The following is a 25,486-nucleotide window of genomic DNA, read 5'->3' on the forward strand; positions in this document are numbered from 1 at the left end:
CTGTTCAAGTGTAACTGTTTATGCCACTTTTAAAGTGCAATTGCAAAACTTTGAATTAGTTTTTACAGAATACATTTTTTGTTGTGACTTGAATGGCTGTTTACAACATTTGTAAGTGTATGTATGCAGAACTCAGTAGATTTGGGATTTATTTTTGTACCTGAATATTAAATTAAAAATAAGCCATTACACAATTCTAAGTAGAAGTTGACTGATGTGAGTTTTATAAAAACGCTAGCTGCACCAAGTTAAATGCATTAAGCTGAAGACATATTTTAGTTACTTTGTTTACCTAGTTATTTTTGTAAACAAACCAAAAAAAGTTTTCACCTCTATTATCAAGGCCAGAGGTTTTCAATTGGCGAGGCGTGTCTCCTCTGGGGGTGCCAGAGCGCCATGCGGGGAAAAAAACATAACTGATCACGTCTGTACACATCTGTCTAGCTAGCTTGTGTGTTAAAGTATGCTTTATGCATATTGCTAAATGGATCACTTTGTAGGTTCTACAATACAAAAGTGTACAGGAGAGGCAGATACTGAGCCAATCAAAAAATAAAAAGAGGAGGAAGTATGATCACGAATATTTAAAGTTGGGATTTTCGTGGACCGGTCCCGATGATGCGCCGCTGCCACAGTGTTATTTGCAAAGAGGTGCTAGCAAATAATAGTATGAGACCCTGTAAGCTCTGGCATCACATTGAGGTCAAGCTCTAGTCTGGGGGCCAAGCCACTGGAATTTTTTGAAAGCTTAAAGAATTGCAAACACAAGAGTAATCCAGACTTTTAGCTCTGTTAATACTAAGGCAACTGAAGCATCATATCGCTTTGCTTTACGTGTAGGACAGAGTTTCCCCACCTCTCTCGAAAGACAACAAAAGTCCTCATCCCCTTCACCTCCACTTACTTGGGTGAGTGCGGGTTTTCCTATTTGACCCTGCTTAAAAGCAAATACCAAATATCTGCAGGCGGAGGACGATTTAGCTTTATTCCTTTCTACTGTGCACATCAAATAGTCAGAATCATTGTTTCCACTGATGTAGGGATGATGAATATTATGAAGAAAAATCAGCAATCAGATTTATTTCTTTTTTTGCTTAACGTAGGCCTATATGCAAGTGATTTTTATGCATTTGGGAAGCCTAACTGGAGTTACTCAGGTATTTTTTTCTGTTTAATATTTTCTTTGTAAAATAAAAAAAGAAAACCTGTTCTGCATATTGGTTATCAGATATGTAAACAAAAATATTCTTTATTGTATCCGTTTAAAATAATTTTTTAACCACGGTTTTCGGTTCAGTTCTGATGACTTGGCACATCAGTGTTTTTTGTTATTCTATGCTTGGGCAACAGGAACAGTAAGAGGTTAAACAGAAAAAAACAAAATACTATATATTTTTTTGCAATATTCTTTTTTTTTTTACTTACACTCACCTAAAGGATTATTAGGAACACCTGTTCAATTTCTCATTAATGCAATTATCTAATCAACCAATCACATGGCAGTTGCTTCAATGCATTTAGGGGTGTGGTCCTGGTCAAGACAATCTCCTGAACTCCAAACTGAATGTCAGAATGTGAAAGAAAGGTGATTTAAGCAATTTTGAGCGTGGCATGGTTGTTGGTGCCAGACGGGCCGCTCTGAGTATTTCACAATCTGCTCAGTTACTGGGATTTTCACGCACAACCATTTCTAGGGTTTACAAAGAATGGTGTGAAAATGGAAATACATCCAGTATGCGGCAGTCCTGTGGGCGAAAATACCTGGTTGATGCTAGAGGTCAGAGGAGAATGGGCCGACTGATTCAAGCTGATAGAAGAGCAACTTTGCCTGAAATGACCACTCGTTACAACCGAGGTATGTAGCAAAGCATTTGTGAAGCCACAACACGCACAACCTTGAGGTGGATGGGCTACAACAGCAGAAGACCCCACCGGGTACCACTCATCTCCACTACAAATAGGAAAAAGAGGCTACAATTTGCAAGAGCTCACCAAAATTGGACAGTTGAAGACTGGAAAAATGTTCCCTGGTCTGATGAGTCTCGATTTCTGTTGAGACATTCAGATGGTAGAGTCAGAATTTGGCGTAAAACAGAATGAGAACATGGATCCATCATGCCTTGTTACCACTGTGCAGACTGGTGTTGGTGGTGTAATGGTGTGGGGGATGTTTTCTTGGCACACTTTAGGCCCCTTAGTGCCAATTGGGCATCGTTTAAATGCCACGGCCTACCTGAGCATTGTTTCTGACCATGTCCATCCCTTTATGGCCACCATGTACCCATCCTCTGATGGCTACTTCCAGCAGGATAATGCACCATGTCACAAAGCTCGAATCATTTCAAATTGGTTTCTTGAACATGAAAATGAGTTCACAGTACTAAAATGGCCCCCCACAGTCACCAGATCTCAACCCAATAGAGCATCTTTGGGATGTGGTGGAACGGGAGCTTCATGCACTGGATGTGCATCCCACAAATCTCCATCAACTGCAAGATGCTATCCTAACAATATGGGCCAACATTTCTAAAGAATGCTTTCAGCACCTTGTTGAATCAATGCCACGTAGAATTAAGGCAGTTCTGAAGGCGAAAGGGGGTCAAACACAGTATTAGTATGGTGTGCCTAATAATCCTTTAGGTGAGTGTAAATGCAAAAAAATTAATAAATAAAAATTCCACTTGTACGCATTCCTAGTTTATTGTAAAATATAAAATAAATATGTATAAACATTAACACTGGCAGCTCACAGCTGCTGGTAGCCCATATACAAACTGTGGAACACATGAATTCTTAAATTTGAAAAATAAACATACATTTAAACATAAATTGACCATTTCAAATAAACATACCTGTACTTCAGTACAGTAGCCTTCATTCAGAATGTAAAGTGAAATATCACTTAGGTCAGCAATCTGTTCCTATTTTATGTTAAAGCGTGAAATCTGACACCAGCATTGCAAGCATGGTTAAGCGCCCCTTAATTTTTGTGCATAGTGATTGGACATTTACTCGCGGGGAGGTTTCCTCAGCACACACACACAAACAGAGCCAATTCGGAGAAATAATTTAATGCAAAACCGAGAAATTCACCAGGGTGTATTGAACAGTGGATGTCATACTGAATTGTGGCATCCCTAATGGGAACCCTGTACAATGTACATGCAATCAGTTCAGCGTCTCAATTCTTAAATTTTTTTTTTTACCAATTCCAACATTACAGAGACTAAAATAGACATTTTCAGCTGTTTCAATTTCAAATCTGATTAGATGAGTCATGTTCGAAACCATCATACAGCTGATATATATATAGACACAAACGGGCTAACCTTTTACACGTTATGGTGTGCTGCACTTCAAACTCCATGTTGACCGTTACTGGACAGGTGTAAATTCGTGAGGTATCTGCCTCCTCTGATAACCGTGTGCTCTGTGTTTCCTCCCAGACAGAGGGCTCATTCTTCCAGCTTTTGTTGATCTTCTCCACATCCTCCTTCAGCTGGTCCAAGCACTGACTCAAGAACTCATGAGCATCCTGTGTAAAGACAGCTGATTGGCACTTGCTTCATGTGTGCAAAATGTGTCAGCAATTCAAAGGCATCTTTACTATGAAGAGAAGACATCACATCTCTTACATTCTGCATGTAGCCAGAGAAACGCTCAGCTGTTGAGGAAATGGCATTCTTCACTCGCCGCAAAAGATCTTTCTTCACATCTGGAGATGAGATGTCTTTCTTAGCCAGCAGGTTAGCAAAACGCCTGTTTAGGAAAACATAACATTAAAAAAGGGCTTCAGCTTGAAGTTAGTGAGCCATTAACATGCCCACTAAAATCAGCTTATTTAAAAAATCTGAAAGCTCTTCCCCCTTGAGTTGGTTTCAAAATCTACCAACGGCCTCCATCAGTGTATGACCATTTTCGGTTTTCATTTGTGAATGATTAAATACGGTGTAAAATAAGCACTTCTTTTGAAACATTTTGTGAACTTTTCATTTGCTAATATTAAATTGTAAAGCATTCACATCTAGTGTTGTCAAAAATACCGGTACCAAGTCGGTACTCAAACAAAACATTATTTACGATACCAGAATTTCTGGAGGTACCGGGGTACCGAGTCTACCCGGTACCCATGCAGAGTCGGGAACTTTCGAACGCTCACAACAAGAAAAAAAGATGACAAGCAAAGTTGCTGTGGAATCTCAACAGAATCTTGTCGAAAAGAAAAGTGGAAAAAGCCAGGTTTGGAAATTCATAGGTTAGGGAAACATCATAGATCAGCAAAAACCTATTTGTAAACTGTGCTTTCGCAATTTTAGAGGAAACACATCAAACTTAATGAAGCACAAGAAAGACAGACACCCGGATTTATTCAAGCAACTAAAGCAGGTTAGTTTAAAAGCATGTTATAATTTGCATTAGGGCTGAAACGTTTAGTCGACATTATCGACATCGTCAAAATTTTAAATTGACGAGAAAAATGTTTGTTGTAGAATAGTCGTTTGATCTCATTTAACGTAACATGAAATCACAATAAACTGTAACGATGATGAGTGAGAGCAGCAGTTCACCCCTGATGGAGAAAAAATTACACAGATCAGTCCAGATGCACTCTAAACTTTCAGTTTATTTTATGTAGATCCCAAAGTATTAGAGAATGATTAAAAAAAAAATAAGTACATTCAGAAGCATGTACCGTTGTGGAATAAGCAGAGGTGGAGCTCTTTAAAGGAAACATCCCGGCGTTACATCTTAAATGCAGTAAAAAGTAATGCGTTATAGCTTTATTAAAGTTCAAACAATACAGAAGCAGCTCTTAACTATAAACTCAGAAAATGGCATTTCCCTGTGTGGTCGGTGCCTCTTCTATGAGTTGCGTGAATGTCCCGATCTAAGGGGGAGAGATTGAAACTGCACCCGGCTGAGAGAGACTCTGCCTCGGGGACGCTCATCTCTCGAGCGTGCACGCTTAATGCAGCTAGATTAGAACGCATTTAATCATAATATCCATCTATCTAATATTATATATATATATATATATACACACACACACACACCTAAAGGATTATTAGGAACACCATACTAATACTGTGTTTGACCCCCTTTCGCCTTCAGAACTGCCTTAATTCTACGTGGCATTGATTCAACAAGGTGCTGAAAGCATTCTTTAGAAATGTTGGCCCATATTGATAGGATAAGCATCTTGCAGTTGATGGAGATTTGTGGTATGCACATCCAGGGCACGAAGCTCCCGTTCCACCACATCCCAAAGATGCTCTATTGGGTTGAGATCTGGTGATTGTGGGGGCCATTTTAGTACAGTGAACTCATTGTCATGTTCAAGAAACCAATTTGAAATGATTCGAGCTTTGTGACATGGTGCATTATCCTGCTGGAAGTAGCCATCAGAGGATGGGTACATGGTGGCCAAAAAGGGATGGACATTGTCAGAAACAATGCTCAGGTAGGCCGTGGCATTTAAACGATGCCCAATTGGCACTAAGGGGCCTAAAGTGTGCCAAGAAAACATCCCCCACACCATTACACCACCAACACCAGTCTGCACAGTGGTAACAAGGCATGATGGATCCATGTTCTCATTCTGTTTACTCCAAATTCTGACTCTACCATCTGAATGTCTCAACAGAAATCGAGACTCATCAGACCAGGCAACATTTTTCCAGTCTTCAACTGTCCAATTTTGGTGAGCTCTTGCAAATTGTAGCCTCTTTTTCCTATTTGTAGTGGAGATGAGTGGTACCCGGTGGGGTCTTCTGCTGTTGTAGCCCATCCACCTCAAGGTTTTGTGTGTTGTGGCTTCACAAATGCTTTGCTGCATACCTCGGTTGTAACGAGTGGTTATTTCAGGCAAAGTTGCTCTTCTATCAGCTTGAATCAGTCGGCCCATTCTCCTCTGACCTCTAGCATCAACAAGGTATTTTCGCCCACAGGACTGCCGCATACTGGATGTTTTTCCTTTTCACACCATTCTTTGTAAACCCTAGAAATGGTTGTGCGTGAAAATCCCAGTAACTGAGCAGATTGTGAAATACTCAGACCGGCCCGTCTGGCACCAACAACCATGCCACGCTCAAAATTGCTTAAATCACCATTCTTTCCCATTCTGACATTCAGTTTGGAGTTCAGGAGATTGTCTTGACCAGGACCACACCCCTAAATGCATTGAAGCAACTGCCATGTGATTGGTTGATTAGATAATTGCATTAATGAGAAATTTAACACACGTTCCTAATAATCCTTTAGGTGAGTGTGTGTGTATATATATATATATATATATAGATCCATATGCATTTCATATAATTTAGAAAAATGGCAAAATGCAGCTTTATTAATAAGAGAGCACTTTGCACATTAGTTTGGAAATAGTTTTTTATTCATTCTGTTGTATGCTTGTTTATTTAGGTTTTGTTTTTTAGTAATAGGTAAAAATGTAAAAGTTGCAAAAGTTGAAGCAAATATTACATATGTGTTCAAAAATACTTTAAGCATACATTCAGTTGTTATAATTAAAAAAAATAATACATTTAAATTAAAGTGTTGCTCAATGGCATATTTTTGTTCCTAGTTCTGCTGCTAATGTTTTGTAGACTTTGTTATTAAAAGAGTGTTGTTTAGTAACCTGTTTTTATGTTTTGGTACCGAAAATGGTATTGAGTACCGTGAAATTTCACTGGTATTGGTACCGACTACCGATATTTTGGTACCATGACAACACTATTCACATCTGTAAAATACTTTGTTGCATACTGTGTTTTTCATGTTAATCATGATCTTACTAATCTGATTTCATATACACAAAGACTACAGCATGAGCGTACCTCAGAAGAGCATTGATTGGGACTCTCCTCCATGGAATTCCTTGCTTCAACAGGTCATTTGAAAATGAAGGCAGGCTGAAAAGCGACTGGAGGATGGCATTCATGTAACACGTGTTCCCAAGGTTGGAGAATCTAATGTGTGTGCAAAGAAACTATGAACAAGATAAAAACAATACAAGGCTGTGTAATGTTAGCAAGGCTCAGACACTTACCCTTGTAGTGGTGGTTGTGGCTGAGCCAATGTGGACAGCCTCGGTTTGTTCCAACCACTGTAGTCCAAATTTGGACGCACTTTTTTAAACGGAGTTGAGTGATTGGGTAAAATCAAGCTTCTTTTGGCAGAGGGACTCTGGCCTGTACCGCTGGGTCTGTAAAGGAAAAGGTTATGAGAGGAATATTTAACCTCTTACCAGGTAACACTTAGGATTGTCATTTTGTTTTTCTTTTATCATTTATAATTAAGCAGTTTAAGCTCTTGGCTCTTTACCGGTCCAAAAATAAATGGGCTTGTGTGTAGTCTTTAGTTCCAGTTCTGCTTCCATAAAAGGATGTTGGCTGGAGAGGGGTAGAAACGAGTGGAGCTGAGGAAGAAAAGTAATATGCATATTTAATATAGCAGAGAGGAAACGTTTCCAGTAGATGAAACATGAATGGGCACCAACCTGATGCTCTGTTCTCCTCTGACTGCTTGAGCTTCTCTTTGCAGCTAAGCAGAAACTTTCTAGACGTGTCTGTGATGGCCTTATTGTTGCTGCATATAGGCAATGTTAGAAAAATGTGTTTATTCTTATTAAAGTATGCATTTGATTTTGAAGGAGATGAATTTTGAAAGTGAGTAAGGCTCATTAACCTAGAGGAGTCATTCTCTTTGGGATAGTCCTCAGTCATGTCACCATCAGAGTTCATGAGTCTCTTCCTCTTCTCACTCCTACAGGGGGGAGGTGCAGGTTTAAAATAACACAAATAGGTGCAATTAACAAAAATTATTTTCAAACTATCAAAACAATTTTAAATAAAAGTACTGTGTAACATGTTCAAGCAAAACATTTTCACTTGACACTACAATGATGTCTTTAAATTTGTAAAAATGGTGCAAAGGCAATTTTCCACACCTGTTTTCTGAGAGTCCATTACGGCTAGGTGTGGAAGTTACCCGACTGGGACTCCCGAGAGGCTTCCGTGGTGTGCTGTCCTCTCTGTTGTCAAGACTCGGGCGCTTTGGGGTGGTCTGAAAGGAAACCGAAGGAGAGTAAGAGCAGTTAGACAAGCATTCACGTCCATTTCTGGGCATATTTAGCTTACAATGCTGTGATACCTGTTTTTCTGACTGAGAGAGGCCGGAGTCATTCTGTGATGTACGATTCCCAAGGACTAATCCAAAACTAGCACTTCCCTGGTTTGTCTTTAACACTTAATGAAGAAAAAAAAAAATTTATAAAACATACAAGACTTATGTAACAACTTTGAACCATTACATATTATTACACCTTTGTAAGTCAATAATTATTTGTAAAGCACTTTTTATAATCGGGAGAGAGGGGTAAGCAGATTCATTTTTATTATATTTGTTCTTTAATCAAGGAGAAATTAGGTATAAGTTTGAGAGAGTTTGTTTTTTGTGAGTTAAAGATGGATAGAAATCAAGTGAACAAAAAGGTGAGAGAGGGTATCTTGGATCATCATACACAAAGTTTTTAATTCGAATTTTTTTCTCGTTTTCAATTATAAATATCTTCTTTAAAACTAGGTACATTTACTTGAGCTATACTGCAGAAGCATTTGTTTTCAGAGAATGTTAATTATAATATTAAATATAAGTGATTTTTTTTTTCTTTACAGCACTGGCAGAAGTATAAACATGAAAAAATACACTTGTATACAAAACACTTATTTTCAAGATCTATTCTAATCAAATTTTTTGTCATCGAAAAGTCGCTAATTTAAATGTAACATGAGATGACTTTAAACTCTAATGATGAGAGCAGCGCGCACCTGACTTAGGTGAGTTAGAAAACAGCTCACAGTCCAGATGCACTCTAAACTTTCCAAACAGCTTCAGGTGATGAAGATCGCAAAGTATGATGGAATTATAATGCAAAAATCCAAAGCAAGCACTCTCGTTGTGGAATAAGTGGAGCTGCCGCTTATGCGTGTCGAGCGTCTTTAAAGAAAACACACCGACATTACAAATGCAGTTATATTTAATGCATTATAAAAGTTCAAATAATACAAAAAGGAGATCATGCAAATAACTACAAACTACGAAACTGGCATTTTTTTGTGCGGTCAGTGCCTCTTCTAGGAGTTGAGTGAATGTCCCGATCTAAGGGGGAGAGATTAAAACAGAATCCGGCTGAGGCACATCCTGTCACGGAGATGCTCGTCCCTAGAGCGTGCATGCTTGCAGCAGCTAGATTATAACGTGATTGCTCGCGACTTAATGAATCACAATATATGCGTCACTATTAGGGATGCAAATTATCGATTAATTCATTAATCATTAGTTGATTTACCTTATCTATCGATTAACGATTAACTGATAAGCGGCTATTTTCCTGAGAATGTAAATTTCTCACAGTATCAATAGTGTCTTTAACATAAAAAGTTAAATATTGCTTATATACTGAATAAAAATGCATGTTATATTGCTCAATTGATGTTTTATTATAACAGTTGGGACAGATAATGGCATTTATGTATTTTAACAAAATAAAATATGCACAGGAAATTAAAATACATAAAAAAATAATTGTGCACTGGTTGACCTCTTGCGATTTAAACATAGAACTGAACAACTTAAATCATCCCTGAGGAAGGTGACAGTAAAATTAGAGGGCGTGACTTGGAACAGTCAAATTAAGATATAGGCTACCTCTCCTGAATCAAAAACATTCCTGTCTCAATGTGTTTTGAATAGGCTCCTGACCTAGACCCCTATATTTTTGTTCAAGAAAATAAGCATATTAACATGGTCAGGAGTAAGTCGTGTGCGCAGCCTGTTTACAGTGAGGCCAGCTGCTGAGAATACACGTTCAGATGGGACAGACGTGCCCGGTATGCACAGATATCATCGTGCCACATTTGCCAGCCTCGGAAATCTTCCTTCATTGACTTTCCACCATTCTGTGGGACTGGAATCAAGGAGTGGTGAGGGATCCTTCAGAAACATGTCCACTTCCTTTTCTATGTCATAGTTGCTGCTGGTGGTATAGTTTTCACCCAGTAGAAAAGTCATAGCAGAAGTGTGTCTCTGAAGTACAGCTCCCTGGACTGGCACATCATCTCCAGTGGTGGCTTCATTTGTTGATGTGGAGCCCACATGTTCTGCCATAGCCAGTTCAAGCAGTTTGGAATGAGCTGAGATCCTGCTTGCTGGGATCAGAAATCCCAGGTGCTTATGCCGAGGGTCCAGCATCGTTGCTATCATTGGTGTTGTTGATGTGAGGTCTTCAGACTCAACCTGTTAAAATAAATGAGAAAGCTAGCATCAGTTTTATTTAATAAGGTTTGACATGACAAGGGTACAACTGCATAAAAACGCAGTTTACACTGTGACAATGTGTTAGTGATAAGTTATTCACCCCATAATCTGTAAATAAATAAATAAATAAATATATTTATTTATTTATAGATTATGGGGTGAATAACTTATCACTGACACATTGTCACAGTGTAAACTGCGTTTTTATTCAATTAAGAGTTTAATTAATTAATCACCATAGCTTACCTTCATCCGTTCACTCAACGAAGTGCGCACTTTAGATTTGTATTCCGCCACTCTGCTGCTGTCTCCATCTGCCGTCTTGAGATGCGTGTTGATCAGACTGAATGTGATGGGGTACGTGTTGGATATGGATACTTCAGTATCTGCAGACATTACAGTAGTTGCACATTTGAGAGCCTCCAGTGCTGGCGCCATGTCCTCCATCAGCTGCCAGAAGTTGTCTCTCAACTCCAGCGTCCTCGCATCTGTAAGCTTGGTCTCTGAGCGGTCTGATAGTACAGCACACACGGCCCATCGCTGTTCTACGAGTCTGCCAAACATTTCATGTACAGAGTTCCACCTGGTTTTACAGGACTGAATGAGCCGATGAGCTGTTAGCTGCATTTGTTTTTGTTTTGCTTCTAGCGCTTTCATTGCTGGTGTGCTGTGGTTGAAGTGTTTGACCAACCTGCCAGCAGCTGCAATTACTCGGTTGACACCAGCAGCAGCGAATCCGTCGTTGACGGCCAGATTTAAAGTATGTGCAAAGCAAGAAACTGATTTCCAACTGACTCGTGCCGGATTGTTTGCTGAGACAATGTTCCGAGCGTTGTCATGCACACAGGCTATTACGCGCCCAGTGAGTCCCCATGACTCCACAGCCTGGTTGAGTTTGTCAGCTAAATTATCAGCTGTATGTCTCTCTGAGAGGCTCTCCGTGAGAAGGACTGCTGACTTTACCTGCCAGTCGTTTTCAATGTAGTGGCAAGTAATTGTAATGTAGCTTTCTGTAGTCAGTGACATCCAACAATCCGTCGTCAGAGCCACATTAGCCATGGCTAATTGTGTTTTTAGCTCAGCCTTCTTGTTTTTGTAGCGTGCTTCCAAGTGGGTTGTTATGGTCGCTCGAGAAGGGATATTATATCCTGGCTCCATGAAGTGTATTAACTCCCGAAATCCCTCACCATCAGTGGTGCTAACTGGCATCATATCTTTTTCGATCATGCCGCAAATCCTCTGAGTAATGCCCTCTGCTTTTCTGTGGTCACATACTCGCCTTCCCACCACAGCAGCGATTGTAGGTTGTGAAGGCGACAGACTTCCTCCCTGCAACACGGCTGCATGCAAGTTAAGAAGGTGGTATCTTAACGAACTCGTAGAGCTGTTGTACTTAATTGTAGTACCGCAGAGTTTACATTTGGCATCTGTCATCATTAATTAATTTGAAATGCTCCCACACTCCACTCCGTTTTGACCGCCTCATGTTCGTTTCTTTTTTGCCGCATCAAGTTTTTGTAGGGGCTCTAGCGAGTCGCCGCCCATGAGAATCTCGTGTCACGTTCGCAATGCCGATAATTAATTTAATCGAGTAAATTCTTGTCGACAATTAATCGATAATCGATTAACCGTTTACATCCCTAGTCACTATGCATTTCTTATCGTGAAGAAAATTGGCAATACGCAGCTTTATTAATAAGAGTTCAATTTTTTGTGAGTAAAGTTGGATTGAAGTGAACAGAAAGGTGAGAGTAGTCTTCACCCCATTATACAATAAAATAAATGTTTGTTTTGGCTTGTTTTCCAATATAAATATGTAAAACTCCTTTAAAACAATGTACATTTTCTTTACCAGCTATTCTGCAGAAGACAAAATTGTTATCTGAGAATGTTGAATATAATATAAAAAATTAATTCACCTGAGAAGCAGCATATAAGATATTTAGACTTGCTTTTACAGAATAGATCTTGAATACAAGTATATTTTGTCGTTACTGCACTTGCAGAATTATAACCAAGTAAATAATTCACTTATATACAAAATACACTTGCAGTATATTTAAGATACATTCTCTTAAAGCAAGTCTAAATATCTTATATGTTGCTTCTCAATTAAAATTATCTTGTTTTAAGGATTTTTTATACATTTTTAAAATGGAAAACAAGACAAAAACACTTGATAACAATAGGATTTTTTGCAGAGAATTTCTTTACTGAATTAAACTTAAGAAAAAGTATTTTTCCCCATTTAATTCATAATTAAGTTACATTCTATTAAGTCTTTATTGTTAGTAAGCACATTTAATACAACCTTTTTAAGTCAGGACACAAGCAGAATAATCGGTTAAGAGCTAATGATTAACGTTGCAATAATCACAGAATAGTCTAATAATTGTTAGATTAATAGATTATCAAAATAATTGTTAGTTGCAGCCCTAATAACATACAACAAAATAAATATAAGTGGCGTCATGTCATTTGGGCAAGGTGAATGACTGGGGAATATGTTAACAGTTTACAATTATTGTCAAGTATTTTCAGCATTTTTGGAAGCAAAGCTTGCCATCCCTATTACTCAATGGCACATCTTACCCCAAAGCATCCGACAGACTCCATACAGACTATTTTTAGCAAAATGCTTCATTTAAAAAAGTCAAGGCTATTCTGCGGCCAAATAATTTGCATGGTTTAATACAATGGCCATTAACTCTTTCCCCGCCAGCGTTTTAAAAAAAAGTTGCCAGCCACCGCCAGGGTTTTTGACGATTTTCGCTAAATTTTAATGGCCCGCAGAATATTTTCTTCCATAAATATATGAAGATGCTATATATCACAATAAAGATCTGAGCCTCTGCTTTTAGGCAAAAAAAACGATTTTATTTTATCTTCATTTGTTCCTTTTTTATTGCCACTTGAACAGAGGTAGGTTTTTGTCAAAAACAACATTTTAGACAAAAAGCTGAGAAAAAGGCATGTTTATGTCTGATATTTTGAGCTTCTCAATACTCCACTTCTTCATGTTTGAGACGATCGCAGTCTGTTTCTTTGATCAAAGAGTTGCGTACTCTTTCAAAACATGTGTGCGGGTCTTCCTTACCGTATAACACCTAAAACACGGATACCCGGAAAATTCCGTGTTTGGCGGGGAAGCGTTTTTTCATAAAACACGGAAAATTCTGTGTTTGGCGGGGAAAGAGTTAACCACAATGTATTAAATCCATATATAACATTTTGTTCTTTGAAATCAATCCTAAAAAAAGCAGTGATGTGACGCAATGCAAAGAGTAACAACAAACATACCGGTTTTCCCATGCTTCACCATTTCAAGATATTCCCTCATTTTCTTTGCAACCAACATTGGCAGTTTGTCCATCATGACAACACTTGCGTCTTTCAGGGTCAAAGTCACACGGTTCGGGCCGTGAATTGGAGCCCACGAAACCTGCTTTACATTGTGATTAAGCTGTAAAAAAAAAAAAAAAAAAATCTGTCAAAATAGCTTCTGTGTGTTAAAATTCCCAACAACACTGTGCATGTCTAAAGAGGATACCAGTGTAATTGTAGGTTAAGCAAAACGTAGGCATTCATACCTGAAAGCTCTTTGGAGCACCACCACTGCTGAACTTCACTAACAGGTTTATTTTGTTGTCTCTCTCGTGGATTTCAAAGATTCCCTCTTTCCATTTGGTGGTACCCAACTCCCCACACCTGATGCGGATGCGGACAGTGCCGCAGCTGGTCATCTTGGGCACTGCGACAGCCATTAGTGGACGAGGTGGGAACAAATTCGTCTCAGGACACAATCGAGGCTAAACAGATGAGGCCAGTGAACTGCAACAAAAGCCCGGACAAAAGACGACGGACAAGGTCCAACATGAATGAGGTTCTGAGGCATAAACGTACATAATACAACCTTATCTTTAGCATTACATCGAGAACAATAACAGTAATTCTTTTTTGTTTTATGACATTCTCTCTTCAAACAAAAATATCTGTTGCAAACGAGCCACTGCATGTCAATTAATATGTACATTATGTATCATTACGTTATGTATCAGTTTACGTATCAAACTGTCTTTACGTTTTAAACTACAACCTCAAGAGCAAGACAGGCAACCCACGTGTCGGACATGAATCTATTCGAAACATATAAAACTATAATGAATATCAGCGCTAAATACGCATCGCAAAGACATTTGTGAACTTTAATTTATATAATAACCTGTCTGGTGGTGTAACAACAGGTTTCAGGTAATGTACAACTACCCACAACCATTACCTTTCAAACAACTGGTGCACAAAACGGGGTTAATCCTCAAACCCTTTTCCTAAAACAGAGATTTCCTTGCTTCGATTTACTATTGCAAATATGTCACGTGAAATAAAGACCCACTTTTGACACTCTAAAGTTAACTAACGGCCCAGGTCATGCATCAAAACAACAGCAGGAGCTCTCATTTCTAACACGTTATCCCGAAAAAAAAATCAACTCCATTATGTTTAATGTAGTTTTAGTGAGTAGACTTTGAAGTACACAAGCATTACGCGCGCTCATAATGAACCGATTGACTAACTTCCACGTCATGCGTTCACATAAATAAAGAAAATACAATGCATTTCGCCAAAATACGGCTTTATTTTGCAGTACTCTCACACATCTCAATATAATAATGCCACACGAAGCTAATTAACAAGCAATGGCAGCTCAGGCCGTGAGACAGGCATTGGCTCCACTAACTGACCATTCTGATTAAATGTGGCCAAATTGAGCTAAGCCACTGCATGTACCTGCGGGAGGGTGATTCCTTTAAGATAGCGCCGGAGAATGAATATACCCTTTCAATGTGGAGCAGTGTCGGCGTGCGTAAGTTTTGCCGGGTATGATGTTATCTGCGCTCGAGCCCCACGAGCAGCCGATGATGGCGGGAATGTGAATATTTAGAGCGGAAATGGGAGGCGAGAAAATACGCGTGAAGACACGCGAGAGGTTGCTGTGAGGTTTTGCATTCATAGTTTCCCCCACTTTCTAAAATATTTGTGAATAAAACCTGAACGGTAATCATCTTTGACTGAAACCAAAAAGCCCACTTACCCGCTATGACACGTTGTTCATGCATACGGAAGGCTCGAGAACCTCTTTTTCATCACGTCACCAGCTCCTCCTCTGATTGGCTGCTGAAGTGCCGCGCGATCAGCGGGGCGGAAGTCCTCAGCATTATTCCGCAAAACAGGTTTCCGCTCAGGACATTACTAGTTCAGAAGGAGACAACTAGGTACTTTAGAGCAGTACAACGGTGAGTGGTTTGTGACATTGTATAAAACAAAAACTACAGTATAGACAGTTGTCGCAGATTTTGTAATCTAATCTGAATATAACGATGTAGCTTTTATTAAAGTAACACAGCTTTAGCTTTAGTTAGGGTCACAAAGTTTTGATACCTATTTTAACAAAAAAAAAAAAACAATATGCTGATACCGGTACAGATATTTTGACACTCTAAAGTTAACTAACGGCCCAGGTCATGCATCAAATCAACAGCAGGAGCTCTCTTTTATAACACGTTATCCAGAAAAAAATAAACTCCAATATGTTTAGCGTAGTTTTAGTGAGTAAACTTTGAAGTAAACAAGCATTATGTGTGTTTATAATGAACTGATTGACTAACTTACACATTATGCATTCACATAAATAAAGAAAATACAATGCATTTCACCAAAATACAGCTTTATTTTGCAGTATTCTCACACAGCTCAATATAATAATGCCATACACAGGGGTCCCCCTGTCAAGGGGACGTTGGGCCCTTGCAAAATTTAGCCAGAGCAAACTGGCAAATGTTTGAGATGTGTCCTGAGCAGGAGTCAGAGGGCATCAAAAGATTCATGGTAATGAGAGCTCCTGCTGTTGTTTTTGATGCATGACCTGGGTTGTTAGTTAACTTTAGAGTGTCAAAAGTGTAATATCAATATTCTCATCAAAAGAACTCAATGGGAATGTTGATATAATTCCTGATCTATCCATTCAAAGAATCAATCGATTTGAATCTAGTTAAAATATTGTGTTTAGATCAGATGCTCTCAATTTAGCATGTCTCTGATGTCTCTGAACTCTAAACAAAAATATATTTTCAATCAAGACATTGGTGCTTGGAGAAAGTTAGAGATGAAAAGCCAGAACCTTTCCATGTATTTGTTACTGGACGTAATGAACAGGAAAGTCACATATCAGAGGTATTTTAATCAGAGGTATTCATTATGAAGCAGCCATATTATTATCCCAAATTGTAACTGAACCAGACAAAGTTTATTTTCTAATGACCTACTGGAATTGCTGCTTTCAACTTGGGTGCCAAGACCATCCATAGTACATTTTCAATCGGGACAGATGTAAAATTCCCTTACTCACCTTTAGGAGAAGAAAGATAAATACAATGCGTGTGGTATAGTGACTTGCATATACTGATTATTAGGGCTGGGCGATATGGCCAAAATTGTTATCAGGATAATCTTTTTCATATTGTTCGATATCGATATTTATCACGATATACATTTACACATTGCACTTTCTTTTTTTTATTTCAAAGTTGATGGAAGAAAAGAAGAAAAAATAAATTCTAAACAGTCAAAATAGTCTCTACAATACTGCACAGGGGGTCCAGAGACGGCCAAAGCAGTGGGGTCTGTGGGATCTTTTACCAATTTTACCGTCTTTTACTGTTTATCAATTGAAAATGAATGTTAAAAGATCATATATATATATATATATATATATATATATATATATATATATATATATATATATATATCTCCGTATATTTTCATTAAAGTGAGAGACTAGTCTACCAACTAGTAATTTGAGTCTTTCCTTATCCATTCCAGACATCTAATTAATTTTCACAAAATTAGAACAGAAATCAATTTGTTTATTATTAAAGGCTCGTAACATGCTGATTAATAAAGATACATTTAGAAGGGAAAAACGTTATGTCTAAAAGGTGCTTTGAAACCACGTTAACTCATGTGGCGCTTCATGTCTTCACACATGCAGGGAAAACGCGTACGTAGTGGGACAGGGCAGAAATTATGCTTGTTTGGTGCTAGAAAACAATATTTAAGATTACAGCGCAGAAAAGTTAATAGCTGTTGTCCACATCACTGTTGTTCTGTCGCGCTCTTCACTAGAGACGATGAGAGGGCGCAACCATTGTCATGCGGTGCGTATGGAATCAGTCCGGTGTCAGACGTAGCCTAATCGTTAGCAATCAGCTAGCATTAGCAAGTTCATCCAGTCTGACCCTACGTTACCACTGGTGCGTTGTTAGCGAAGCTGAGAGCGTTTTCAATTAAATTCTGGTGGATCGTAGGATTGGCAGTGGTGCGGATTAAGCTCTCTCTTAGCGCTGTGAGCGCCTTTGACCGGATTTCGTTCCACCACAGTGGAAACGCAGCCTGAGAAAGCCAAACTGCTTGTGTTTTAGTGACACGCAGTAAATATAGAAAATTCCTCAAAAGCGTATTGTGGATTTTCTTTATCGTGATAAATATCGATATCGTTTTATTGCCCAGCCCTACTGGTTATAGATTACATTTCTATGGTAAACCACAGCCTACTAGCCTATGTCCATGGTACGCTTAGACAAATAAAGCAGACAGGTGACTACTCTCCGTTTGGAATTATTGCCACCTGTGGGAGAAAAACCATTGTATTTGCAAAACGCTCCATTGGATTTGTGGAACAGCACATTTGCACTGTCAGAATGAATAATCATCTACAAAAAGACTCATAATAAGACTCAGAAATATTGAATAGATTGGGCGGGAGTATTTAAGGAGAGAAGACGGCAGACAGGGAGAGACAGATGCATGAGCTGTGACTGTGCCACAGTGACTACTGAAAAGCAAGGTTGTTAAGTGTTATTGAATATATAAAGAGATATAAATATATAACTTAATATATATACAGGGCTCAACAATAAGGACTGCCCGATGGCCTGGGGCCAGTTGCTAGAACTGTCACTTGCCCAATAGTGCCAAGTGTCTTAGCAGCAGCTATTGCCAATGTGTAGAAAATAGCAGGAAAAACCCCACTTAATGAATTTCGTAGTGGGATTTAACATCTTGTGCAACATTTTAAGTATCCCTGCACACAGTGCGCGAAAACCCCACATTTTTCATTTGACATTTTGGTGAAAATAAGTAATCCACACATTGGAACACAAGAAATCAACAGTTTCTTTTTATAGGACTGAAAATCCATCACTCTCCGTGCATATGTCTCATCAGCACCTTTCTCCATTTAGCGTAGTCTGTTTAACATGCATGCGCTCTCATAAAGGGACAGAGCACTAGTTTTATTCCCACTGTAAAAAAATTATCATTCATTCGCCTTTAGAGATGAAGCGCCGAATGAGACGTAGTAAACTTTGTTAAACTCCAGTTATACACGTGTCTGGAAATCACGAACTGCTCAATATCCAAAATGTAAGTATAGGCCTACGTTTAATTAGGTTATGTTTCAAAACATAAACATTCATTCAACATGATAATGGCGTTTGATATGAAAAGAAGCAAGATCACTCTGGCTATTAGGCTATTATTATCTATCTGGGCGGTGGAGGATTTATCTCAGTTGCTGAGACCATCAACCCGCGCATCTTATCATGTGGCTTGTTGAATGCGTTGCTGCGGAGACGTAGCGCATGTGGAGAGTCACTGTGTGTTTGGGAATCATTCAACAATGGAGCTTGGCTGACTTCTATTGGACATTTCTTGTAATTGCCACTTTTTATTTTTTTTAATAAACCAGGGTGTGACAGGGCGGGTCCGAGTCATGATGATACACACCCGGCCCCTAATCAGGCTAATCAAGCCTCAGAGAGGGATAAAGGCCGACTAGAGACTGCAGTGGGACGGAGAGAGAGATTTCCATTAATCCCTTTTCAGAGGAACGAGTCAATTTTTTTTTTTTTTTTTTTTTTTTGTGGTAATCAACATTATGCCACAAATGCTGGTAATAGAGCGTAACTTTTTTTAAACCAAGAATAATTATAAAAGCTGAAGTGTGTAGCTTTTTTGTTGTTAAAATACTTTCTCAAATCCCATCTTAATATTCAGTGATGACTTTTAAGTAAACTATTTGATTTCCTCAAAAACTGTAAACACTATGTCTCTGTGGCACTATAAAAATTTCTCCATTTTATTTGAGCGACCCGTTCAGCAAGATGCAACAACCATTGTATCATTGGCTTGAGTTTGGGGCAGGGCTATCTGTGTGGTCGAACTACGGAAGACGCGGAGTGTGTTCGAAAAAGCTTTTGCAGAAATGGCTCCCTTTATCTTTAAAGGGGAGGAGGAAACGCTTCCGACATCTTTTATTGTAAATGTTTGTGAAGGTTGTGTGTCCAACCAAACAGTACAATATTTTGGCTTAAATTAATCTGTCACTTGGTAATATAGCTATTACTAATACAGTTGTCTCTGTGTGTTTGTCTTGTGAATCACAGTTTTAAGTATTTACAAAATTGCCAATTTTCCTATTCATCCTTAATAATTTAGCATATTGACAGGTCTATGCATTATGGTTATATTAATACATTTCATGTTTGATTTTTAGATAATTTTAGTTACTTTTGAATTAAGTTAATTCACTACTCCAGAACCTCTGTGTGTTAATACAGTATACTGCTATTATTAGTTATTGCAGTTATTAATGATTATAGAGCATGACACTATCCTCATCATCATCTCGTCTGCAGGCATGTGATGTCAGCTGACAGCAGCAGAGGTAGCTTCTCTGGGTTGTCCTTGTCACAGCAGCCATGGCGGAGATTTCTGCAATGGGTAGTGGTGCTCCGATGCAGCGGGGGCCCTACATCAGCATGATCACGAATTGGATGTTGAACCTGTTGATTCGCGCCACCATGCTCTTTATGGTGGGTGTGTTCTTGGCACTCGTGCTAAACCTGCTACAGGTGCAGCGTAACGTCACTCTTTTCCCTCCTGATGTCATCAGCAGCATTTTCTCATCTGCCTGGTGGGTTCCACCCTGCTGTGGAACAGCTGCAGGTAAACACACATACATATACAGTACTACACTAACAGATGCTCAGTACTGAAACACAAATGGAAATATAGCTGCAAGCAGCGATGACGGGCCCAAGCATAACTTGTCCATTTCCACCCGGTGGCTTTCAGAAAACAATGCAAGGTGGACAAATTAAATTGGCATTATTTTAAACAAATTTGAAGCAATTTGAGTAAATATAAGAGGACTATTTTAAAGTCTGTTGTAAAAGCCACACCTCCTGCTGCCAGGTGGTGGCGCTATGACAGTGACCCACATAATAGTCACATCTATGTGATTAGCCCCCAAGACTAAACATACATCTACATTTTTATCTAAATCACACATTGCACACAGAAGATGTAAGACACTTCCTGTTTCCCATTTTTCATCATTAATTGAATGCCTCGCCATGGCTACACCATTCAAAATATAAAAAATCTGTTTGCAATTTAGCATCTACGATATCTTGGCATAATGTTGTCAAATTTGAATCCCCTAGAAGTATTTAAAAGTTCAGAGCCTGCGATTTTCAAAAAATATAAAATGGCCAACTTGGGCGGAGCTGACAGCTATAATTATGAAAGATGTCCTGCTTGGTGAAAACTATATATGTACCAAATTTCGTGACTGTAAGTGAAAATGGGGGTGCTACAGAGGCCATCTTACAAGCCCGTTTTAAAGGGGAGTCCTTCAACCCCGAAAATTTTGCCCAGCCCTATTGGCCGGCGACTCTGATGTGTGCGCATTGTTTTTTTTAAATTAAGCATGTTAAGTGCCTAAAAAAATAAAAAATATAGGAAGGAATAATAAAAAATGTGCTGCCATGGCAACATTATTGAAAATATAAAATATTCCATAACAATTTCAGCAGTCTTGACATTATTCTAAAGATTTTTGAAGCAATTAATGTAAACAGAAGAGGCCTATTTCAAAGTGTGTTAAAAGTGCCATACTTCATGTTGCCAGTTGGTGGTGCTATGACCGTGACCCATAATAGCCAAATCAATGTGATCAGCCCTCATTACCAAACATACAGCTGAATTTTCATCAAAATCACACAATGCACACTCACTTCCTGTTTTCCATTTTTTGCCATAAATTTATTGCTTCGCCTTTGCTACACATGTTCAAAAACTCGTTCGCTCGCAATTTAGCATTTACATTATCTCATGATGTTGCACAAATTTGGTGCCAGTCACATGAATCCCTCCGAGGAGGAGTATTTAAAATTTCAGAGCCTGCGATTTTCAGAAAATCCAAAATGGTCGACTTCCTGTTGGGTGGAGCTATTTTGAAAGTTGTCCGGCTTGATGAGAACAATATTTGTAGCAAGTTTGGTGACCGTAGAAGAAACTGACCGCACCATTTTTGTCAAACGGTGGTGCTACAGAGCTCCCTAGCCACGCCCATGTGTTAACTATTGCCCAGGCCTAATGGCCGACAACTCTGAAGTGTGTGCAAAATATCATAAGAATTTAAGCATGTCAAATACCTCAAAAACTTGAATATACTTAAAAAGGAATAATGACATTTAATGTGTTGCCATGGAAGCACTATTTAAGATATCAAGTATCCCTTATGAATTTTGTCTGTCTTGACATTATAATTTTTTTTTTAAGCAATTCAGGTAAACATTTGAGGGATATTTCAAAGTCTGTTAAAAGTGACACACTTCCTTCTACCAGTTGGTGGCACTACAACCGTGACCCACAATAGCCACATCAATGTGATCAGCCCGCCAGGTCAAACATATGGCTCAATTTTGATGTAAATTACACAATGCATACAGAATATATGAGACACTTCCTTTTTCCCATTATTTGACATTAATTTATTGCATCACCATGGCAACACCATTCAATAAATTAAAAATGTGTTTGCAATTTAGCATCGTCAATGTCTTGGCATGATGTCTCCCACATTTGGTACCTCTAACATGAAATTCCTAGGAGGAGTATTCAGTCATGAAAATACATTTTTCTGTCTTTCCCCACACTTTGCATGGCCTGTGAGATTCATGTTTTTATGAGCCATTGAATCCTGTTCTTTTTTTCAGCATTGATAGGTTTGTTGTATCCCTGCATGGACCATCGTCAGGGGGAGCCCCATAAACTTAAGAGGGAGTGGTCTAATGTGATGCGCTGTGTGGCCGTCTATGTGGGCATAAATCATGCCAGTGCTGTATCCTTCTCTGCTTGCACATCTTGTTTTTTATTTTTTACATTTAGCAGAATCATTTTGTGAGCTACATTTTGTAAGCTGCAGTAGTTACATCCTTTCATGCAGTCAGTTTTAGGATCAGTGTGAGGGTGTTACGATTTCAAAAGTTTCTGAAAGTAAATTTAAAAGAAAACAAAAAGAAAAAACAAGTGTTAAATACAGGTTTCACATCGCGTCTTTTCAAGTGACTGTTATGATCGTTTGCCTCTTCTGATTCACCGCCTCGACAGTTTTCAATCAAATTAATAATTTAAACATCTTTTTTTAGAAAAAACGAGTTGACTAATCTGTTTTAAAGATAATACTATAGAAATCAGACGTGTTTCAGGGGGTAAATATGAATGCTAAGCGCAGCACATCAACATAACTAAAGAATATTCAACAAATAAACAGGCTAAATAACCATACCATCTTATTGTACATAACAATCAAGGTAAGAAATAATAAAGGCTCCAACAAAGAGAGGCACAAAACTGCTTATGAGCATCCTGAATGCAGCATGATGTGCTTCAATGTAACCATAGTGCTTCTGGGTGATCTTCACTGCACACTCAAAAGCGTATAACCATAAGATAGCAGGTACAAAACAATTTTTCTGCACACATATGATAGTGTTTATTATGGATTGAGCTTTTGTTCTGTATGAATTGTTGCCTTTAACACTGTTGTAATCAGAAGGTGGACTTTGAAAATAACGTGCAGCTGTCACTTACTCTGGCTGCCTTATCTGTTGGCCTGTGGTGGATGTTTGATCGTTCACGCAGTGGTTTTGGGCTGGGAGTCGTCATTGCAATACTTGCCACACTGGCCACTCAGCTACTGGTTTACAATGGAGTCTTTCAGTAAGTTTTGTCACACACTAACACATTACAAACATCTACTGCTCATACAGTTTGTGCATTATTGTGAATATATGCAGATATACCTCTCCTGACTTCCTGTACATTCGGTCCTGGCTGCCATGTATCTTCTTTGCGGGTGTGATAACTGTGGGGAATATCGGAAGGCAACTAGCTCTGGTGAACTGTCATACATGTGCACACACATAAACACTTAAGTTCTGTTCCAAATCCTAAGACATTGAGAGTGTGCTTATTGTGATGCCTAAACATGTTGCCTGGATGGGCAGATCACTATTTTTTAAACAGCACTTTAGAGAATATTGTTTAAGTTTGTTAAACAGTGTCATATGTCTTTTCTTCCTACAGTATGAGTATAAAGTCAGTCAGGAAAAGACCCACCAGGATTAATGGAGAAGCGTCTGCCCACATCGGGAAATCCAGGATAAAGAAGCATGGGATCATCTGATGGGGCACCATGACTGACAGAGTGATCCATCGCTAAGGAGGGGCAGCTCTCTGTGTTTGTAGATGGGACAGTGTTAAGATGTATGCCTGCGGATATGCTGTTTGCATGCTCTGGTTCTCAGAGTGTGTATAACGACAGGATATTACATCGATTACACACCCATACTGTCTTGGCTACAATAAAGTGCCAAACTGACTTTTATTGTTCATATTGAATGACTGTTCTCCACTCATAATTGCAGGCATAAGTTAGAAGGACAATGTATTGTCTCCTCCATCCTCTGTGATGGGTGAAGGAGTGTCGTCTGAATGCAGCACCGCCATCGGTTCTCACTTATCAATGTTTAATACAGAAACATTAGCAGTAAAGGGGAGTTTGGAAAGTAATGTAGAGTATTATGACAGGGCACCCCATTCTTAGTGAGGAATCAGTTGCATATCACTACATTAAAGGGCAGCTCACTCCTGCTGTCTATGATCACCACCAGAGAGCGTCAGAGCACAGCTGACTCACACCAACGAAAAGCAGATTCAACAGATTCCACATCACACCAGATTCTACAAGATGTTAACTGTTCACCAGTGTGCTGTGTTCATTAGCTAAAGGATTGGTGTTTATTAATGGTTTTATTGGTTCTTGCATACTTAAAAGTGATTGTATTTCTTGTAATAACCAGATAAGTTCCTGCTAGACCAAAAGAATTCCTTTGTTCTGAATGATTGAGGCATTCCTTAGCTTCAGAGATTGCTTTGTATTAAGTTGTTTTGGCTTCAGAATAAAATCAGAATTATTTTGACACACAATGACAATCCGTTTATTTTTACCAAAGCCTTAACATGACAGATATGTTTGAGCTTGGAATAAAAAAAAAAATTACAAAAAAAAATATATATTGGCAGACCACTATCTGTGCACTGGTTTAGGATAAATTAGGGAAAATTACTATCTTAGCTTTTTTATTTCAAGGATATTTTATGAAAATAGTGAATAAGCGCAAAGTGAGTGTTGCAATGACATTTCATATCTTAAAACAACTGTAGACTTGCAGGATGTGCTCTGCAGTTAATTTGTGATCATCTGAAAGTGTTTTGGGATGTTTTATTCACGCATGGGTGATTGCTTGACCCACAATCTGTATTTAATCACATTTAATGTATTTGGAAGTTGATGTTACTTGTTTGTTATTGGCATTACATCTGCATTATTAAAAGAGACTATTTGTTTGAAATGTATTGATGATTTGTTATTGTGTGTTTAAAGTTATAATAGTTAGTGTATGTAGTGTGTTTCTGTTGCTTTAGGGTTTTATACCAAGAGTGACAGTTTGTAAGCCTGCAGGACCTTCGCAATAGGGGGAAGTAGCCTGATTAGGATCTGGACTCATAACAGGGCAACAGTTGCATATTTTAAATGCTTACTCGTGGTTGGGTACACTTTCCCCATATGCTTTTATCATTCACTGCCAACTGTGGGATGAGTCAAATATATTTTCAGTAGCAATAAATGTTATGCAAAGATACTGTCAATAGATCTTATTGCAATTTTACTTATTTGACACAAAATCGTTCCATTCAT

The 25,486-nt window shown here is 38.6% G+C and overlaps 3 protein-coding genes across 3 annotated transcripts in view; 1 reads left to right on the forward strand and 2 right to left on the reverse strand.

The window, feature by feature from the left end:
* LOC127654534 (ubiquitin carboxyl-terminal hydrolase 37) overlaps positions 1 to 15,374 on the reverse strand; it is a 32,243-nt gene extending 16,869 nt beyond the window's left edge. Inside the window, exons 1-12 of the mRNA XM_052141733.1 lie at positions 15,106 to 15,374; positions 13,908 to 14,148; positions 13,618 to 13,780; positions 8,152 to 8,246; positions 7,949 to 8,064; positions 7,687 to 7,764; positions 7,499 to 7,587; positions 7,324 to 7,417; positions 7,049 to 7,204; positions 6,837 to 6,968; positions 3,636 to 3,759; positions 3,330 to 3,535 (exon numbers count right to left, since the gene is read on the reverse strand). Coding sequence (XP_051997693.1) covers positions 3,330 to 3,535; positions 3,636 to 3,759; positions 6,837 to 6,968; positions 7,049 to 7,204; positions 7,324 to 7,417; positions 7,499 to 7,587; positions 7,687 to 7,764; positions 7,949 to 8,064; positions 8,152 to 8,246; positions 13,618 to 13,780; positions 13,908 to 14,081 — 1,427 coding nt within the window. The 5' untranslated portion in view covers positions 14,082 to 14,148; positions 15,106 to 15,374. The remainder of the gene's footprint in view (positions 1 to 3,329; positions 3,536 to 3,635; positions 3,760 to 6,836; positions 6,969 to 7,048; positions 7,205 to 7,323; positions 7,418 to 7,498; positions 7,588 to 7,686; positions 7,765 to 7,948; positions 8,065 to 8,151; positions 8,247 to 13,617; positions 13,781 to 13,907; positions 14,149 to 15,105) is intronic.
* On the reverse strand, positions 9,599 to 10,947 carry LOC127654535 (E3 SUMO-protein ligase ZBED1-like). Its single transcript, XM_052141734.1, has 2 exons — positions 10,564 to 10,947; positions 9,599 to 10,296 (listed from the first exon to the last, which is right to left on the reverse strand). Exons 1-2 carry the CDS (start codon positions 10,942 to 10,944, stop codon positions 9,904 to 9,906), a joined length of 774 nt encoding a protein of 257 aa, XP_051997694.1. The 5' UTR covers positions 10,945 to 10,947; the 3' UTR covers positions 9,599 to 9,903.
* A 150-nt stretch (positions 15,375 to 15,524) lies between the features above and the next one.
* LOC127655156 (insulin-induced gene 2 protein-like) lies at positions 15,525 to 24,840 on the forward strand. Its single transcript, XM_052142801.1, has 6 exons — positions 15,525 to 15,611; positions 20,073 to 20,382; positions 22,440 to 22,564; positions 23,279 to 23,445; positions 23,523 to 23,622; positions 23,812 to 24,840. Exons 2-6 carry the CDS (start codon positions 20,136 to 20,138, stop codon positions 23,851 to 23,853), a joined length of 681 nt encoding a protein of 226 aa, XP_051998761.1. The 5' UTR covers positions 15,525 to 15,611; positions 20,073 to 20,135; the 3' UTR covers positions 23,854 to 24,840.
* Positions 24,841 to 25,486: the final 646 nt, after the last annotated feature.

Source organism: Xyrauchen texanus, chromosome 14 (assembly GCF_025860055.1).
Source record: "Xyrauchen texanus isolate HMW12.3.18 chromosome 14, RBS_HiC_50CHRs, whole genome shotgun sequence".
NCBI lineage: Eukaryota > Metazoa > Chordata > Actinopteri > Cypriniformes > Catostomidae > Xyrauchen > Xyrauchen texanus.